The sequence below is a fragment of the Eumetopias jubatus genome, unplaced genomic scaffold (assembly GCF_037043125.1).
Source record: "Eumetopias jubatus isolate StellerSeaLion01/CBP00866 unplaced genomic scaffold, mEumJub1_p1.0 scaffold_14, whole genome shotgun sequence".
Classification (NCBI taxonomy): domain Eukaryota; kingdom Metazoa; phylum Chordata; class Mammalia; order Carnivora; family Otariidae; genus Eumetopias; species Eumetopias jubatus.
Window position 1 is genome coordinate 13,096,529 of NW_028274820.1, and position 14,600 is coordinate 13,111,128.

Genomic DNA, 14,600 nt, shown 5'->3' on the forward strand with positions numbered 1-14,600 from the left:
ATAAAAACAATTATGTTTCTAACAATTTCTAACTTTCTAACAGTTCTACCTTTCTATGTTTTAGAGTAGGTTTCTATATCCTGACATATTTAAAAATAGCTTGGAGCAATCAGTTAGTCTTATTTTGCAGATATAGTATATATCAATGACCACCAGAATGGGTAAACCCCAGGGCCATGAAGATCCAGGCCAGCACTCTGATTTTTCCTTTTTTGTTTCCCTTCATTAAATTGAACAGAGTACTGAGACTTAAATAAACTCAGACATTCCAGTGTCTGGATTTTTCTTTCCAAAGTTAGCAAATGAGAAAAAGAAAAACAATTCACAATAGAGGGAAGAAAAATCATTAAGAACGGAAAATGTAAATTTTACAAATTCAAAGATTAAAAGTTGTGTGTGTGTCTGTGTGTCTGAGGGTGTATTTATAAATGTCGGGGGTTAGGTGCAGAATGTCCACTTATTTTCTTTCCCTGGCCAGTATTATTCTAAATATAACATTTATAGTTAGAGAAAAGAGGGGAAAAAAGCAGTTATTCTGTGAGTACTATGGAAAAGGCATTGGTAATCAGGAGATTTCCAACGTGAGCCTCACCGATGAGCTGTGTGTTATTGGCCAAAACGTATTAAACTAGAACTAAGGTAGGTTTAGTCTGACATGGGGAGCAGTGAGAAGCTTGCCAGGACTACTGTGGACTGTCCAGGTGAAGGCGGTCAGAAGCAGTTGTTCCCCAGGGATGCTGGACAGCTGGTGGAAATCAGGACTCAGCAGGGATGTCATCTGTCAGCACTGGAGGAGAGGTGGAGTCAGCTTTTACTAGAAACATCAGTTAACCTGAGACCAAAGATCAGAGGAAGGCCTATGCTACAGGACCAAAGCTAAGAGGGATGAGAATGGAACACAGGCAGGGGCAAAGTAGTTGCCAAACAGAACCCAGTCTGGGCCAAAGGCAGGCAGGAAATCGGGCAGGGCAGGGACAAGTCTGGGAGTCTGAGAAGCAAACCAGAGTGTCAAGAGACTGAGTCAAACTCCAGATTCTCTGTCCAATTCAAGTCAAGAGCAAAACAAGGTCAGCCAGAAAAGTCTGGAGAACCGTGCCTACATCCTCCCAAAAGGAAGGCCATCTGAGTTAGCTTTGTGGAGTCTCCTACCGGATTGCACGGAGCCTCTAGCCATGATGCTGTAAGATTCTAGCTCTTACTCTAGGAAGGGGTTAAGTCCGCCGGTATTTGAAGCTCTATCCCGCTCCCCAAGTGTTTAGGACTCTAACATTCTATAAATCTAAAAATATACATTAAATTCCAATGGAGAAACAAGGGGATTAAATGTTTTATCCAGGGAAACAGAGTTTACTGGACTCCCTCCCACCACCATTGCCCCCTCCCCGCCCCCCGGCCGCCTCCGCACATACATACAAATATCCCACCACTACCATCTAATTCTTTCTACTAAAAGGCAGCATGGAATGGTTTATAGCCCTCCTGGAAAGAAAAAAAAAATGGGGGGAGCAGAGAGGAGGGAGATGACATTCCATTTCATCCTGACTCCCTTAAAGCCCTCATTTGAGTCTCAGTCACAAAGAATTCTCTTAACAGGGTGGAAAGCGCCCTGGTCACGAGGAGCTTGTTTGGAGTTGCAGTAGTCCTCTTTGCATCCTGTGAGCCAAAAGGATACATTCCAGGGCCGTGTTTCTTTCATTCTTTCTCCCTCCAGGCTGATTTTATAGCAACAACACATAGCCACTTAAATCTATCTCTAAAGAACCAACATTCAGAAAATGTACCACATAAAATACAGACATTTTACAAGGAACCATCTATTAGCTGATAATGGCCGAGCTGCCATGGAATGCATAAAAAAAACACATGTGACCCTCACCAAAACATCAGATCCATTTATCCCAATCAGCCCTCCGCAGTGAATGCCAGATAAACCTACAATAATATGATTCAAAGCATTATAAGAGGTCGGTGGGAGGAGGGTGCAATAAACTAAATATGTAGGTTGAGGATATACAGAAATCACATGAAATGCAGCCTCATAAGATACTAATAGAAGTCGGGGGAGGGGAAGCCTGGCAGGAAGATTTTAAAATGTGATCATATGGGAAAGAGAATATTAGACCAACCAAAGAGTTGCAGAGGGAGCAAACAATAAGTTTCTCTATATATATTAAAAACATGTAGACATGGGAGAGCCGATGGTTGCCAGGTTTAGAGAGGGGAGGAATGAATCAGAGTGAAAAGAGACTTCCCCAGCCTCCCAGCCCTGGCAGAAGTATCAGCGAGAAGAACTCGATCCCTGGGACTCCTGACTGTGACTGCGCTCAGCCTTTCACTCTGCTCTTCGACTCGCTTGGGTAGCCTGAGCTTTAATGATTTCTCCACTTTCTCCACGTTGAAATCTAGTCTGAGGAGAAAGTCTGAGAAAACTTACTTCCACTAAGGAATAGGAGTGCCCAGCGGAGACTCTGCTGGAGATTCTCTCCCTCTCCTCCCTCTGCCTCCCGCCCCGCTCTCTAAAATAAATAAATAAATCTTTAAAAAAAAATCGATAATTGCCTAACCCCTGAAATCAGCAAACTATGTGTAAGTAAAGGTTATATTCCATGGAATAGAGGTTCTTTCAAGCCCTTCTAAGTTCTATCCTACAGGTGGGCACTAATAAAATCCTCTCTGTTCTCTAAGCAAACCACTTATTCAAGAAGCCTTCATGCAAATAAGTGAAATCCAATTCGGAAGGTGATACATAATATCCACTTCTAGTTTCGTTTTAAAACAGTTTAGATTGTAAAAGGCAGGCTAAGGATAGGGAGATGGAGCCAGGAAAGGAAGACAGAGGAAGGACTAAAACAGGGATTTAAGAAAGGGGTAAGGGGAGGAGTAAATGACAGACAGTTGTTAGAAATTAAATATAGAGTTGAGCCTTAAACAGCACAGAGGCTAGGGGCGAACTGGGTGGCTCAGTCCTTAAGCATCTGCCTTCGGCTCAGGTCATGGTCCCAGGGTCCTGGGATCGAGCCCCACTTCAGGCTCCCTGCCCTGCAGGGAGACTTTCTCTCTCTTCCTCTGTCCCTCTGCCCGCTTGTGCTCTCTCTTTCTCAATCGCTTTCAAATAAATAAATGAAATTAAAAAAAAAAGAACAGCACAGAGGTTAGGGGCGCCAACCCCCCGCACAGTTGAAAATCTGTGTTTAACTTTTGACTTCCCTAAAATTTAACCACTAACAGCCTACCGTTGACCAGAAGCCTTACCGATAACATGAACAGTAGATTAACACGTATTTTGTACGTTACGTGTGTTATCTACTGCATTCTTACAAGAAAGTTAGCTAGAGAAAAGAAAACGTTATTAGGAAAATCACAAGAAAGAGAAAGTACATTTACAGTCCCTTCCTGTATTTATGGAAAAAAATGTAAGCAAACCTGTGCAGTTCAAACCAGTTTTGTTCAAGGGTCAACTGCAGCTTCATTTTCTACTAAGAATAAAAACTAAGGAAATTATAGATGTTGTTTAGCAGAAAATTAAATTCAACAGCTTTCAGGAAGGCCAAAAATATCCATTAAAACTGAAAAATTAACTGTAAAAATGACACAGAGGAACTCATGGATATATTTTACTTCCGAGTTCAAAGGCCCCACCTGAAGCTTTTCACAGAGGCTATTAACACCGCATAGCAACTAAGGAATACAAAATGTTTCATTCTTTATGAGGGTGCAGCCACAAATGCAAGGAATAACTTAAGTAGAGTGTTCACAAGTTCCAAATTCATTGCCCACACTGAGAAACAAGTGTCTCTTGAAAGGGAATAGACTATGAGCCATTAAGGTCCACTTTGGGTTTAAAAAAACAAAGCACTATTAATAGCCTTTATTAAGAATGCAGTACAAAGTTAAATGTATTCCAGGTCTTTTGAGCTATTTTTAATATTTCAAAAGCGTTCAACAGAAATCATTTATTTAGCTGCAAGGAGGTCACACAGGCCAGCTACACAATATCATGCTTTCCTGTCACTGGAATTAAATCAGTACAATAATAGTTGTTCTATCATCCTAATCAGGATTTGACTGGCAGTTACATAGAACTTTATTAAATAAAAATTGTGGAACTCATGAACTCTTTACAGCTTGGGAAAGAAAAATTTCTCCAAAATAGGGGTTCATAAGTAAAAAAAAAAAAAAAGGTACAGGAGAAATTTGATGGTAAAAGAAATTGGGGAACTGTAATTTAGGATGCTGAGGGACTGAGATTGTCCTAAAATAGACTGAGCACGGCTGTGTGCGGAATGTTGTGAAGCTGCTTTCCTGTGTGTTCTGGGTTTTAATTCTCAGGACGATGTAGGAATTGTTATGAACATTGTGTACTCAGGAAGCCCCCAGCCTGAGAGGAATCAGAGCACCAGCTCAAGGCCACAGAAGAAGACTCTGGCCTCACATTCAGGCCTTTTGACTTTCTGTGATCACAATACAGTCCTCTTAGGTGAGTTTAGAAACAGTTCCCATTTCCGGCTACCTTTGTTCTCTTTTAATTTGGACCTGACACTGGGAACTTTCCCTCTTTTCCTTTTGGCCAGTTCTGCCAAACTTGGATGGTTTTGCCCCTAAAAGAACATTTTTTTTTTTTTTTGAGTGCTGGAAACCCAAAGAGCCATTAGAAATAAAAATCAAAAAAGATATAGTCTCTTATGGTGCGTCGGTGTAGATTCATCGATCGCAACAGATGTCCCCCTCTGGTGGGGGCGTTGACAGTGGCAAGGCTGTGCATGGGTGGGGGCGGGGGTCACACGGAAACTCTCTGAACCTTCCTCTCAATAGTGCTGTAAACCTAAACCAGCTCTTAAAAACACAGTCTCTAAAAAAGTAAGAAATTAAGAAATTCTAAGATTATTTAAGAAATTAGAAATTGTCTTATCAAGGAGGACAACAGATGATAATTGAAGAGAGTAGATGCTTGGACGCAGTGGCGTGGGAGGGGCTGCTTACAACAGACAAGTGAGGCAGGAAAAGCTCGGAATCGGGTGCTCATTCTGAAGGACTGGTAGCAGCCAAGGAGACAAAGAAGCTTCCTTTATCCTTTTAGCAAAAAGCAATGAGCAGATGGGAAGACACAGAGGATTAAAACACCAGGCCACATTATAAGGAGTTGCAACAAGGTGGGAGGCAATTACATGTGTTAAGGTAAATAGTTTAGGGGCACCTGGGTGGCACAGTCAGTTAAGCATCTGACTCTTGGTTTCGACTCAGGTCGTGATCTCAGGGTCATGGGGTCGAGCCCCGCAGCAGGCTCCACACTCAGCTTGGAGTCTGCTTGAGACTCTCTCTCTCCCTCTCCCCCTGCCTCTCTCCCTCACCTCTCTAAAATAAATAAATAAATCTCAAAAAACAAAAAAAGGCAAATTGTTTAAACTTTCTCCTCAAAGCTTTGGAGACTCCCTGAAAGACCTAGGCAAGAAGCAAAAAGACCAAATTTGCCTGAATGGTACCAAGATGTCAGTTTTTAAAAATTAACATCATATTTAGGCACCTCTGACATTACAATCCTTCTATCAACAGCCAAAAAATGCTCCAGGTCCAACTCTCCAATATTCTGAACAAGTCAATTAAAAATAATTTGACACCAAGTTTTGGAAGTGATCAGTTAAGATGAAGCACTTTAATAAATCTTTGATTCAGTTCAACAAAAACTTGTTTAGCACTTCCGTTTAGAAGGCCCTGAACTATGGCATTTAATTTCACAGCGTTTTAATACATTAAACTCTGAAAATAAGTAAATATTCAATTACATATCAGAAGCTTAAGAAAAATCAGATCATTCAAAACCAAAAATAAGGGGTGCCTGGGTGGCTCAGTGGGTTAAGCGTCTGCCTTCAGCTCAGGTCATGATCCCAGGGTCCTGGGATCAAGCCCCGCATCGGGCTCCCTGCTCAGCGGGAAGCCTGCTTCTCTCTCTCCCACTCCCCCTGCTTGCATTCCCTCTCTCACTGTCTCTCTGTCAAATAAATAAATAAAATCTTAAAAAAATAATTACTTATTTCACCAAAGAAATTGCCACAGCATTTTAAAAGGTAAATTTATCTTACTCTGTTAATTTTTATTTATGTCATCTTAGTGTAACCAACTTTTTAGTGATGCCTTCACTAGGACTATATTGACATACATTTGCTGAACACGTGTAGCATTTTTCAAAAAGCAATTTAAAAGTTGCCATCAGTTTCTTTACAAGCTACTTTATTTTTCTTTTCCTTTGACATGTTTTCTCCCTAGGAAATTACACTCTGGCCAATATTTCCTCCTTTGTGGTTTCTTTTTTCTTCACCAACTTCTGTTTTTCCTTTAAGACCCATCTCAGGTGGCACCCACCTCCAGGAAGCCTTCCCTGACTTGACCACATTGAGGTAATGGTCCCTTCTCTAGGCTCTCGGCACCCTGTATGTTTGCCACGGCACTCAGCACACACTACTTAAACCACTGCTTTACTTGTTTATTTTCCTAATTTGATCATGAACCCCTCAAGAGCCCAGATCTCCTCCTCCATCTCTGTCGCTTCAGGACAAGTGCACACGGTCAGTGGCCAGTAATGGTGAAGAAAGGAAGGGAGAGAAATAAAACTAATTGTATTTCTATTTTCCCCGTCATTTCTCGTTTCCTTCCTCCTCATTTCATGTCTTCCTATTATTTCTCCCCAACTCCCAACACTATGTCTTTATCCTTCTCTTCTTGGTTTCAACACACACTATGATTTTCAATCTCTCCCTTGAGGTCCTTACGATTGCAAAAATGCTGATCCAGGACATGAGTAGCACAGGCTCAGGAGACGTTGCTCCCTGGCATTGCAAAGAAGGGGTTTGTTTTAACGGGCCCTGGATTAGTCTCTATTATATCTCTTCTGTGTTTTAGCTGGGGACTTTTAACATGCTTTAGCTTTGCACAGTTTTCAGTCTTCGCAGCTGGGTAAACAGACTTTCTGCAACACCCTGGATAAAATGGCAAGCTCAAGGGAAAAGTCTTCACCTTTAAATTAAAAAAAAAGAAATAAAGAAAAAGGGAAAAAAAGGGAAAAAAAAAAAAAAACCTTGTTCATGGCCACGGTCGGGGAATAGTAACACCTGAGAGCACCTGAGGGGAACTGTGTGTGTGCTGGCTGTGGACAACTCAGCTGATGACAAAAACATGCGGCTGCCTTCCTAAATGAGCCTGGCAGCTCTCAGAAAGGAGCATCAGACGGCAGTTAGCAAGAATAACAGAAAAGTGAGGTAAGTGACTGACATTTCTGGTAGGCTTTCAAACAAAGTCTATAGATTTCATAGGAAAACACCAAGGTGACTGTAGTTAACAGTGCTGTGTATTTGAAGGTTGCTAAGAGAGTACATTTTAAAACTTATCTTAAGAAAAAATTGTGTGACTATGTGAGGTGATGGATGTTAACTGATTGCGATGATCATCTTGCAATATATACAAATATCAAATCATTATGTTGTATACCTTAAACTATAAAATGTCATATGTCAAGTATGTCTCAATAAAACTGGAAAAAAATGTGTTTTCAGGGGCGACTGGATGGCTCAGTCAGTGAAGGGTCTGCCTTTGCTCAGGTCATGATCCCGGGGTCCTGGGATTGGGCACCACATTGGGCTCTCTGCTCAGTGGGAAGTCTGCTTCTCCCCCTCACTCTCCCTCTGTTCTCTCTCTCTCTCAAATAAATAAATAAAATCTTTTTAAGAAAAATATGTCTTCAGGCTAGATAGAAAATAGCGGTTGCTGAGAAACTCACTTTATGATGAAAATAATTCCTTTATTTCACAAGTTTAAGAAACTATTATGAAGTCCATCATAACTTTTACAACATGATTTTCTGGCCACCTCCCCCACTCTCTCCCTAGACCCGCTTCCCCCCCCCCACTACCCACCCCCTCCTTTAATACCTCCTCCACCCACTCCCTCCCTGGACCCACCTCCCTCCACACTCCCTCCCTGGACCCACCTCCCTCCACACTCCCTCCCTGGACCCACCTCCCTCCACACTCCCTCCCTGGACCCACCTCCCTCCACACTCCCTCCCTGGACCCACCTCCCTCCACACTCCCTCCCTGGACCCACCTCCCTCCACACTCCCTCCCTGGACCCACCTCCCTCCACACTCCCTCCCTGGACCCACCTCCCTCCACACTCCCTCCCTGGACCCACCTCCCTCCACACTCCCTCCCTGGACCCACCTCCCTCCACACTCCCTCCCTGGACCCACCTCCCTCCACACTCCCTCCCTGGACCCACCTCCCTCCACACTCTCTCCCTGGACCCACCTCCCTCCACACTCTCTCCCTGGACCCACCTCTCTCTCTCTCTCTCTGGACCCACTCCCCCCACTCTCCCTTTAGACCACTGAGCTCCAGGCTCACTGTCCTCTTGCTATCCTTAAACTCCCACCCATGCACCTGCTGCCTAACAAGCTTCTCCCAGTTATCTGCAGGCCCCTTCCCTCACCTCCTCCAGGACCCTGCTCAAATGTCACATTATCAGAGAGGCCCTCCCTGACCAGCTTCAGTGGAACAGCGAGCCTCACAACCAACTTTTGGCACTCTTCATTTTCCTTCCCCGCATTATTTGTCACCAAGTTACGTTGTCTCATCTAATTCTCTATCCCCAGTGCTCAATAAATATTTATTGAGTAAATAAACAAGGAGTAACATTTCATGTACCACTTTAGGGAGGCAATAGGACATATGGAAAAGAAACACAGCCTTTTGAAATTCTAACTATTCACTGTGTGTCGAACCTTGAGACTAACCTGCCTACACTTCAGAATACTCATCTGTAAAGTGGGACTAATAACATTTCTCTGGTAAGTCAAGGCATCTAATAAATGCTGGTTCCTCACCTTTCTTTCTCCCTGCCTCCTTTCTGTGGTTGGGCATTAGTGTGTCTGTGATTCACAGGTCCTGAGACAGCTGTCCAGTGAAAGGAACAGTATGTTCCGCACACATGGAACAGCACCATCCCCAACAGGTAAAGCAGATCCTGTTTCAGTCTGAGAACTGGGAAGCTGGAGCTGAGGAGTGGAAAGATGTCTCTTCTTTTCTGAAAGTGTTGTCATCTGACCGGGACCCCAAACAGAGACATCTGAGGATGGTTTCCTGAAGCTGTAGAACGGACCCTGAAGCATGACTGTGTTTCAAAATGATAGTAAGTCTGGGAAGCATTCCAGACAGAGAACAAAAGACACAGACTGGGAGTACGGCCCTAGCAGGGGCTTTACGCTGAGAAAAAGGTGGAAAGAAAAGATCATATCAGGCTGTAGAAGACCATGACATCAGATCTAGAAAGACCAGATTTAATCCTATAATCGAGAGCCACTTAACATTTTGAATATTTCATAGGAAATATAGAATCGTCTTGTGAAAATGATACATGTTTGCACTTTCATAGAGAATTCTGAATGTTGAGCACTGAACGGTACTAATGAATCCAGTGACGTTTGCTCAGGAAAATAAACGACAGTGTTGTAAATGGGAACGAATCACATCCTAATCTCCCCTGCTCATCACTGTTTGATCCACCAGGTGGAAGAGACTTGAGCTGGCAGAGACTGAAGAACTGTGGGTCACAGGAGAGCACCAAAAACCGTCAACAAGCTAACACCGGAGAGCAGGAAAGCCAACCTCTGGGCAGCGCGGGCTCCCTGTGGTCTGTGTTTGAACAGCAGGACCTAGGACAGTGTGACCTCCCCTATCAAATTTCCTCTCTTCAGGCTACCCCTCGTCTCTTCCATGGGATTCGATTCCTTATTCCTTGTTACATCTGAATAAAGACATAAGAACCTGCAGGGTTCCAAAATGATGAAATTTCCACTTCTGCATGTAGAAGAGGAGAAAGAAAAAGGTGGCAAATTATTTAATTCACCCCAAACAGAGAAAATAGAAATTAATGTGTTACAGATGCTGCTAAAAGTCTCTCCACAGCAGAATTCTAGGATAGAATATAGCCAGGAATAAACATTTCAGGGCCTTGGACACCAGTAACTTAACTTTGTGGTTCTTGTAGTTATAAAAGTGCTGGCATCTAAAGAACAAGATGACACTTGTATCTGCCAAGGTTTTGTATTTTTCTTGGGTCCACTCTTCTCACAGCATGGATGTGATTTATTTAGACTATCAAAGAGCTTTTGATAAGGCTCTCACAAATGCCTATTATTGAAACTGGGTAACCGTGGTGTGAAAGGAAAAAGTCCTATCAATGAATTAAATTGATTAAAAACTGCTGGAGAGGCAAAGAGGCAAAAAGCAGAAATAAATGGCCAATTCTCATGTGGGGAAAGGTTAATGACTGAGGGCTCTTGGGCTCTGTGGTAGAATCAGACTGATACTTCACCAACCACCAGGACAGGAGAGCCCATCCTTGTTCCTGTGTTCTCTGCAGATCAGCCCCACACAGAGCCCCCACTGATCAAAGAGCCAGGGGCACAAGGAATTCAGAGAACGGCCTGCAGTCCAGGGAAAGGCAAATAGGTAATGAACGTTGTCGATCCACCCAAAGATGCCCAAGTCCCAGGGGGACAGAAAGAGAAATGACAGTAGCAGAATTTTATTGTCTAAGAACTTTGATACACACTACAGAGAAAGACAAAGGCCCTTTCAAAAGACAAGACATGATATTGGAACAAAAGTCCTTCATTTATGGGCATGATGGGGGGAAAAAAATGTTCCACACTGAAGAACAGCTCATGTGGGCATTTAAACCAGCAAAAACCACGACGGCTACTCTATATAGAGATGTTTAGACATAAATAAAAGTGAAACTGGTAGGAAAGATTAAGAATCAGTACCCTTCTCTGAGGGAAACTTGAAAGGTTTGATGCAGGTTTTAACAAAAGCATAACCTGACATGAAGGAAATAATCTGGAAATCAAATACTCTCATTGATTAACATTAATCCCTTATGACCCATAACTCAATCTGGCATTTTCAAAACATCATCATGACAAACCTCACAGAACTTTCGACTTAAACTTTCTTTGTCTCAGTTTCCTCGTCTGTAAAACGGGAATAGAATTTACATCACAGGATGACTGTAAGCATTAAATGGGATCAGGTATGTAGAGCATTTAAACAGCAAAGGTAAAAAAAATTGTTAAATTATTGTTGTTACTGGTATTTATAATAGACTAAACCCAAACACATGCTACAGAAAAGCGATCTATTTCAAGCCATTGTAACTTTTCTTATTGATATCATTGTTATGAGTCACTATTTATTAAGGCACATAAAATAACTTTCAAATAAAGAAAAAAACATAGCTTTGAAATATCTTTCCACTAACCCATTCTGTGAAATGGAAGACAATTACAAGTTAATCTAAAAAAAGCAAAACACACACACACACACACACACACACACAAATCAGGCAAATGCTAAGGATACAGTCATTCTTAAATGTAGCAACAGTAGATCCAAGCTTACCGTGCAGATAGTATTTTGATAAGCTCTTTTCTATTCTGTACACGAAGGTGGTTAGTTTTATACTTGAAGTCATCAATCAGTTCAGGCAAATTCAAGATCTAAAGGGGAAAAATAATTTTAATGTATAATTCACAAGTTTTCGTGTACCTGCCTGTGAGTGCGATCATTCCGGGCCTACCAATACGCTCCCCAGGATCATTCCTTGCTGATCTTTACACTTCCAGACCTATTCCACCAACAAAGGAATAGAGACGGAAGGATCATGCAATCAGGATGGGTAATGCTATGACTGAGTTTGTCATTTATGAGAAGTTTTTGCTACATTTAAGTATGTGCCTACAGATGGGAGCACGAGCAAGAGTTATCAGATCCCCATAATAAGTCTTGTCTAGAGAGAGTAGGTAGAGAGATACAAAACTGGATAAAACTGACCTAGTTCTGAGAACCAATATCATAAGTACAAGTCTGCACTTACATGAAGGCCATCATCAACATATATCCTTTAGGTACATCCACTTATTTGTTCCACATGTAAATAAAATAATATTATCTGTCCCAGAAGCCCTATCCAGGATGTTGTACAAGGTGCTAAAATAAGGAAAAGCATATACATTTGCCCCAAATGCTCACCATTAAAACAATGTCAAATTAAAAGATATTCTTCCTTATAGAAGTGTCACTATTTTTCTTTAATATGTCTCCCTGAAGGAATAACAAATAGAAATGCTTTTATATACTTCCTCTTTTGCTCCTCCTCAATAAAGGGAAAATCTATCTTGCAAGTCCCTTTGGACATCTTGCAATTTTAACAAGACCATAATGAAAGTACCAAGTGGATTTGGAATGGAAAAGAAGTTTTATAAAGAATGTGTGGAGGCAGTGTTTGGCAGTTATGTTGGAAAGTCAGAGGAGCATTTATGGGCTCGGGGCAGGCCATGTGGCCTACAGAAAGCTTCACTACCCCAAGTAATGTATTTGCTTGAAATATAAACATTTAATGGTTTCATTTGTTTCCCACAGTTTAAATAAAATCAATCCATTAATCATCTCATAAAGGACAGAAAAGTGAAGGAGGTCCCCTGGAGTAAAGAGAGCATCTCCACTGTGTCATTTCTCTTTCGCAGGCTTCGCTTACTCGTTTCCTTGAGGAATAATAAAGACAGCAGTACTCCCCCAGATTTTAAAAAGCATCACCACATAGAGCGCCCTTTCTGAAAACCTCCCTGTCACCACACGTGATCCCAGAAGCAGCCCCCAGGCTTGTCCAGGAATGGAAACCTGCCCTCTCCTCCCTAGGAGTGAATAAGTCATTCCCAGAAGAAGCAAGTGCCTTCACCAAATCACAGGTTAAACCCGTAAATCTGGCCTCACCCAGAAATAGTATAAGCTGCATAAAAAGCTGCTCAGTGATTGTCCGCAGTGGTGACCGGGACGCCCTCGGATGTTCTCTGCATCTGACTCATCGGACCTCTTCTCTCTGTGTAAGGTGGTATGAAACAGTGGGTCAAAGTAATTCTGGTTCTGGCCTCAGCCATGCTGTTGTTCACAATGTTTCTAGAGAGACTGCTTCCAGTGCTGGGATCATAAGCATCCCTCACGTGCTTGAAAAAGTGTCGCCTGGGGTGGAATGAAGCGATGTTAGTGAAAGTACCTGACATATTGAGCACCAAATACACGTGAAGTATTCCAACAAGGTGCTACTTCCCCCCACAGAAATAATGAAGTATGCGTTTGTTCAAAGAAGACAGACGGGAAAGAGGGAGGAAGGGAGTGGGGGAGGGAGAATGTCTTTAATGAACCTTCATTTTCTGTGAATGTTTCTACTGTACATAAGAGTTCTGGGTTGACCTTTTGGTGCCATTTGGCTCCGGGCTCTCAGTTTCTGACAAAAAAAAAATCTGTAGTCAGCTGAGTCCGTGTTCCCCCACAGGTAATATTATTTTCCTCTGAGTGCTTTCCAAACTTTTGCCTTGGTCCTTTGTTTTCAGTGGGAAGACTTGGGTGTGTTTAGGCATGGATTTACTTGGCTCTATCTTATTTGGGGCTTGCTGAAATTATGAAATTTGTAGGTTTTTGTCTTTCACCAAGTTTGGGAAGTTTTCAGCAATTATGTCTTCAAATATTTCTTCAGCATGTACTCTTCATTCTCTCCTCCTGGGATTACAATGACATCAGTGTTACTTTTTGTTACTGTCCCCCAGGCTCCTGAAGATCTGTTCTTTCTTTCTTTCATTTCTTAGGAGGGGATCATCTTTTTTTCCCCTCTCTGTTGTTCAGAATGAATAATTTCTATTTATCTATCCTCAAGCTCCTTGACTGTCTCCTCTGTCATCTCCATTGTGTCACTGGGCTCATCCGGTGAGGGGTTTCTCTTTTTATCTGGTGGTCGTATTTTTCGGTTCTACAGTTTCTAATTGGTTCTTCTTCAGATCTTCTCTTTCTTTGCTGGACATTTCTCCTTTCCCATTTATTTCAACAGTATGTGTGATGCCTGGTGGAGCATTTTTATAATAGCTGTTTTAAAGTCTTTGTAAGTTAATTCCAACATCTGTGTCCTCTTGGCATTTGGCAATTATTGACTGTCTTTTCTCATGCAAGCTCTAGTTCTTCATATGCTGAGTAATTTTGGATTGTACCCTGGATGTTTTAAATATTATATTATGAGCCTCTGGGTCTTGTTTAAGTCCTACAGCAACATTTTACTGTTATTGTTTTTAGCAAGCAATTGATCTGGTTAGGTCCAGGCTGCAAGCCCCTACCTACCTTCTCTGTGCTTTGGTTCTAAGTGTTAGTTCAGTTCTCAAAGCCCTTGTGGTGCTGTTCAAATCCATCCCGCATGTGCCCCACTTAATGGTCAGGCTGCCTCCTGAGCAGTCATCTGTGGGTTAACTCAGTTCGCAACTTCTCTGGTGTGCTGGTTAGGATCAGATCAGCGGTACCTGCAGCTCAGGGCTGAGAGGAGGAGTTCACAAACACCTTCAAGGCTCACTTTCCAAAGTTCATCCCTTTCTGCGGGCTCTCTGGTTTCCTGGGGCCCCCCCTATAGTTAGCCTACTTCCCAGCATACTTCCAGGGAGGAGGTCCAGAGGAAAAAGCCACAAGGATTCACCCCTCTTTTCTGGGGATCACAGCACAGAGATAAAGAGGAAA

At 42.4% G+C, this 14,600-nt stretch overlaps 1 protein-coding gene across 1 annotated transcript in view; it reads right to left on the reverse strand.

The window, feature by feature from the left end:
- SUGCT (succinyl-CoA:glutarate-CoA transferase) overlaps nt 1–14,600 on the reverse strand; it is a 417,779-nt gene that overhangs the window by 42,633 nt on the left and 360,546 nt on the right. The window contains exon 11 of the mRNA XM_028108970.2: nt 11,451–11,548. Coding sequence (XP_027964771.2) covers nt 11,451–11,548 — 98 coding nt within the window. The remainder of the gene's footprint in view (nt 1–11,450; nt 11,549–14,600) is intronic.